Source organism: Capsicum annuum, chromosome 3 (genome assembly GCF_002878395.1).
Source record: "Capsicum annuum cultivar UCD-10X-F1 chromosome 3, UCD10Xv1.1, whole genome shotgun sequence".
NCBI classification, from domain to species: Eukaryota; Viridiplantae; Streptophyta; class Magnoliopsida; order Solanales; family Solanaceae; genus Capsicum; species Capsicum annuum.
In genome coordinates this window covers 243314435-243320564 of record NC_061113.1, presented here as the reverse complement: position 1 = coordinate 243320564, position 6130 = coordinate 243314435, and the positions used below count along the sequence as shown (strand labels likewise).

The following is a 6130-nucleotide window of genomic DNA, read 5'->3' as shown; positions in this document are numbered from 1 at the left end:
GAGTCCACCGTCCAATTTCAAGTTCTCATTTTTTTACTCCCTCGGTTCGCTTTTAATTGACACATTTTAATTTGATGTATTTATTAAAAAAAATACTTTCTCCATCTTAAATTGAGATAATATATTGATTAAAAAAATTAATTAATAAATGCCCAATTTATTATAGTATTCCTATTAAATGATGTTTACATTTTAATTTGAAGAAAATAATTAATGTAAAGGGTAAAACAATTTTTTTTTAATTTTTTCTTGATTAATGAAAAAAGACAAGTAAAATGAAATATCAAATTAAAAAATTTGGGACGAATAATTTGGGACGGAGAGAGTAACTTATAATATAACTATTTTATCATAGAATTTTTATTAAATAATATTTATATTATGTTCTGCAATTAATTTAGAGAAACAACTATTGATGTTAATGGTAAAATAGGAAAAACGATTGTCTTTTTTTGATATGTCAAAAGTGACAAGTAAAAATAGAAATTTAATTAAAAATTAGTGACAAGTAAAAACGAATGAAGAGAGAAATAGGGACGTACTATAGGCATCAAATTACAAAGATGTTCTATACCCTTTCAATATATTACACTCTTAATTTTAATTTTGTTTGCCTTGAATTAAATATACGTTGATTATACTAAATTTTCTTTTAAATTAGTGGTCTTAAATATTTCATGCGAAATATTTGATTTAAAAAGCTGCCAAAAAAAATTAAGAGAAGTTCTTTTTTAAATGAATTAAAAAAAAAATTAATTAAAACAAATGGAGTGTACATGTACTATAAAACACAAGAAAAATGAGCTAACCTATTATAACCAGTCTATTCATTTCATTTTGTTTGTTATAATTTTTTATTTTTTTTGGTTTTCCAAGGTATTCCTACAGCCGGCGACCGTGAGACTAATCCTCCATTCCTCAGTCAGCGCATTAAGCGGTAGAAAACTGACCACAGAGTTTGCTCCATTCGCCAGAGGCAGGGATCGAACCCCGACCTCTTGCTTAAGAGACTGTGTGTTATAATTTTACTTCGACATAAAGTTTGACAAAAGAAAAAAGTGCTGCAAAAGCTTACTGTCTTAACTCTTTAATAGAACTTTCGTCGTTTTATTTTATGTGTCATTATTTTTCTATTTATTTTCAATTTTTTTTTATTTGATAATTATTTAAAAGTACAATCTACTTTTACTTTTATTAATTCCACCTAATTAAAGAAAAAACAGTACCATATTTTTTAATAAAGAATAATTTATATTAAATTTTTTTTTATTTCTTAAATTTTATATTCGATTAAATTATAACACATAAAATAAAATGGAGGGAGTACCATGACATTTTGTATAGGCTATAGCATGTTTTAAAAATGCAAACACTATTCTGTTTTCTGCTGACGTACAAATATACGACCTTTAATCAGTAATTTTTGACTATGTATTGGACTCCAATACAGCTACGGGGAAGATCAGTTGAGTGGTCAAAATTATTGAAATTTGACTTTAATGCATGAAAGATTATACTTAGTAAAGTTTAAATGGTCAAACATTGAAATAATATGAGGTGCATTATCATGAAATGAAGCTCTTAGACCCTAGTTAAATGAAAGAAAGATAAACTTACAAGTGGCTTAACTAAGGTCTTTGTCACGTGCAGAAGAAAATGTCGCAGCCAATGGCGGACACACATATTGCTTTAGTGGTGACATTATAAAATAATAAAATACACTGCTCGATAAATAATGCATAATAAACATAGTAGATACAGCATTACAACCCCTAGATTTGATTAAATCACTAAATTTGTAGAGAAATAAATACCACTCCGTCCATTTTAAATCGAATAACAGATTTAGATTTAACATAGAATTTAAAAAAAATAAACAACATAGTTAAATCTTATGATCTTAAATTAAGGATATATCAAATGTATCAAAATGTCTTTTAATTTTTAAACATGTCATCTGAAAAATTGAAATCAAATAATTAAGAATTATTTTTTTTTAAACAAAGATGAGAGAATATATAAGTTTTTATTTACCCTTCACTCCTTTTTCTTTCTTGATTATTCTAACACATGCACAACAATTAGGTTGAAAATAAGGAATGTTAATCATCGGAACAAATCACTAAAATAAATTGAAAAACCTCTTCTTAGCGGACAAATTTAATTTCCATGTTATTGATGGCAAGACAATTTTTGGGCGCTGTCATTCTCAATAACTCTCCGGCATAGCCTACTTTCAATTTGCGCATATTATTCACGTGATGAAATTGCAGCCTAGTTGTAATAATATCAAGTGTACTGGCAAATTTCCATAATAGCTCATGTCATTTTCTTTCCACAGATATAAATAGAGCCACTTATCCCTCAAAAACAGTCAAACCACTTTCACTTAGCATTAACATTCACTTTGCTAATTATGAAAATGTTTCTTTCTCTCTTTCTTTTCTTCATTTTAGGGTTTCTTTACTTGTCCCTAAAACTGCATCTTCAATTTCGAAAATTCACTCCCATTTATGGCCCTTCCTCTTACCCCATCGTTGGCTGTCTAATTTCCTTCTACAAAAATCGCCATCGGCTATTGGATTGGTACACTCAACTTTTATCGGAGTCCCCCACACAGACCATTCTTGTTCAACGCTTCGGTGCCCCTCGAACTATAATCACAGCCAATCCGAACAACGTTGAACACATGCTCAAAACGAACTTCACTAATTATCCAAAAGGCCAGCCCTTTACGGAGATTTTAGGCGATTTTCTTGGTCGTGGGATCTTCAACGTGGACGGGGAGCAGTGGAGCGCGCAGCGCAAATTGGCTAGCCACGAGTTCAGTACAAAGTCACTGAGGGAGTTCGTGGTCAAAACTCTAGAAGAAGTAGTCGATACCAGGCTCATTCCTTTGTTGAACCATGCTGCTAAATCTGGCAAAGTGTTGGACTTGCAAGACGTGCTTAGGCGATTCGCCTTCGATACTATATGCAAGGTGTCGCTGGGTACGGACCCGCATTGCTTGGATGATCTCTCAGACGTGCCGAGTCTAGTAGATTCGTTTGACACTGCTTCTCAAGCGTGTGCCATGCGTGGGATGGCTCCAGTCTACGCGATTTGGAAAGGCAAGAGAGCGCTCAATTTAGGATCAGAGAAGAAGCTGAAAGAGAACGTGAAACGCGTTCACTGTTGCATTAACGACATCATAGAGAAGAAGAAACAGACGATCAACGAAAATGGAAAAAACAGTAAGAACATGGATCTTCTCTCCAGATTATTAATCGCTGGACACGAAGATGAAGTGGTGAGAGATATGGTCATAAGCTTCATCATGGCCGGAAGAGACACAACTTCTTCCGCATTAACATGGCTTTTCTGGCTCACTACCAATCACCCGGATGTCAAAAATGAAATGATCAACGAAATAACGTCGATCAACATTGGCGACAAGGCGCTCGAATTCGACGAATTAAAAGAGATGAAGTACTTGCAAGCGTGCTTGAACGAATCAATGAGGCTATATCCACCAGTGGCTTGGGACTCAAAGCACGCAGCTACAGACGACATTTTGCCAGACGGAACAAGGGTTCAAAAAGGAAATAGAGTTACTTATTTCCAGTATGGAATGGGACGGATGGAGGAGATTTGGGGTAAAGACCGGCTCGAATTTAAACCGGACCGTTGGATCGATGAAAATGGATTATTGAAAAGTGTTAGTGCTTATAAATTTCCAGTGTTTCAAGCAGGTCCAAGGGTGTGTTTGGGTAAAGAAATGGCATTCATGCAGATGAAGTATGTGTTGGCATCAGTATTGAGGCGGTTCGAAATTAAACCGGTGAAAGTAGAAAAACCGGTTTTTATGCCTCTCTTAACTGCACATATGGCTGGTGGATTCAATGTGCGAATCTGTCACCGCGATAGCTAGCTATCTTGCTATTGGGTGAAATAAAAAATATTAGTAGTATTTTGCTGATTAATTAGCATTTGCTGCTTGTTATATTTTTTTGCAAATGCAATATCTAATTGTCAGTGTATATGAATATATGGCTTGAAGTTTGCTTGTGATTTTTACGAAGGTCCTTGATCAACGTTCGTTTAGACTAATTTTTCATTCAAGCAGTATTGAGTAGTGAGTATCAACTATTCTTAAGTTATATGTATAGCCCGTGTTGTTATTATATATATATTGAACAATAGATGACTAATTGAGCGTATATTTTTCCCACCAACAAATTATTTAATTAAATCTCTAATTGAATTAGTTGATCAAGAAGAGAAGTTCATTTTTGATGTTGGGGTAGGTAGTACAATTTGACTGTCATATAATATAAGGCTAGGCAATTCAATTTGTCCACTTTCTGAGTTAGTTGTTTCTCCTCCGAAAAAAATGATGGCTTTAATTAATATCAGGCTCGGCTCCACAAAGTGAAAAAATACTCCCAAAATTGAGAGGCTTCATCTTTTTCATATAATTGATTATAGTTTTTTTATAAAAAAAAATTATTAAGTACTATTTGTAGAAAAAATAATTTTTTATATAAAAGTAAAGAATTATTAAAAATTTGATTTATTAAAATTTTAAGTACTATGTATCAAGAAAGATTAAACGCATTAGCTATATTAATAAAAAAAATTATTAGAAGAAATCGACTATAAAAAAATATTAACAACATTGCACCTCAAAATATCTAAAATATAGACTTTTTAAGAAAATATATATTTATTTTTTTTTAAAAAAAAATTAAGATCTCCTTTCAATTTTCGTTTTAGACCATCAAAATGTTTTAGCCGCACTTGATTAATATCCGAAGGTCGCATTTAATTGGTGAAATAAGAGATAACATTCTCATGAATAAAATGCTAAGTTATTTTATTTAATAATTAATTGAAGAGTTAAGATATAACAAACTCATGAGAGGTAACAAAATGTTGGACTTAATGTATTATCTCATATAGAGCGGTGGCATAATCAATCACGTTTTCATGAGATATCTTTTATATGCCATGTGATATTATTTTATGTCTATGAAAGCATATGTCAAACTGTTACTTATGTTGGAACGTCAACTTCAAGAAAGATATAGAAGTGGCAGTGTTTGGACAGTGTTCCTGGTTTATAGCTGATGCAGTTAGCTGTGTACTGGTAATTGTTAGTACACGAAATACACACGTAATATAATTTAGGGCATGTTTCACGAAATTAAGACAAGGGGTCAATATGTTCCTAACCTTTTGCTCCCTCGTCTACCTTTTTTGTTTAACTCGTTTAAAAAATAATGCCATCTTATTATAATTTTAATATATTTTTGTTAATTTTGATAAAATAATTTTAAGTTCTCGACTACACATATAAAAAGTCTTTTTATTTTTTTACATACTTTATCAAGTCAAACGATGTTATAAAAATTGGGGTGGAGGTGGGGGTGGGGGGAGTGGTTATTGATTTATCTCTCATCCGTTGTCTGCATGGGATTAGATTCGCATATTATAGTGTCTACTTTTGAAGGTAGAAATTTCAATAAGATTTATATATATGTTTCGTTGAAAGAATATCATTTTCATTATTTATTTTACTTGGCATCAACGTTTCAGACAAATATATCACCTTATAATTTCCCTCATTGCTTAATTAGCTAAATAAAACTCTAATTTAAAATGTCAAAGTTTAATAATTGCAGAGATAAAGAGGCGTGAATCATGATTAAACGGTGGATTAGAAACTTAAAATCAGTAATTAATGATCAGGGGATATCATAAGAAAAGATCTTTTTCCAGATTTTGGTGTACTATCAGTAGGTAGCACCACAAATTAAATATCTAACCTTTTTCACAAAATATTTTAATAAAGGATTTCCAAAAATTTACTTTTACACAAAATATGTTTCAAATCATAAAATTTCAGTATATTCTACATTTCTTTAATTCAAAGCTACAAGATGCAAAGTTCACTTTACCTTTTCGTATATTGTGTCAAGTTAAAACAAATAAAAAAAATTAAAACATGAAGAGAGTATACTCTTTTTCAACAAACGTATTTCAGGAATATATAGCATGCGCCATAATCCATACGTTGGATCTAAGTTGGTTTGGTCAATAACCTCACCCTCATGAATAATCATTTGTTAAATATATTTACGCATTATCA

The 6130-nt window shown here is 31.5% G+C and overlaps 1 protein-coding gene across 1 annotated transcript; it reads left to right on the top strand.

Annotated features, from left to right (window-relative positions):
- Positions 1-2416: 2416 nt before the first annotated feature.
- On the top strand, positions 2417-3910 carry LOC107866012 (cytochrome P450 94B3-like). Its single transcript, NM_001324907.1, is given in 1 exon segment — positions 2417-3910. A coding segment is annotated over 1 exon segment (1494 nt).
- Positions 3911-6130: the final 2220 nt, after the last annotated feature.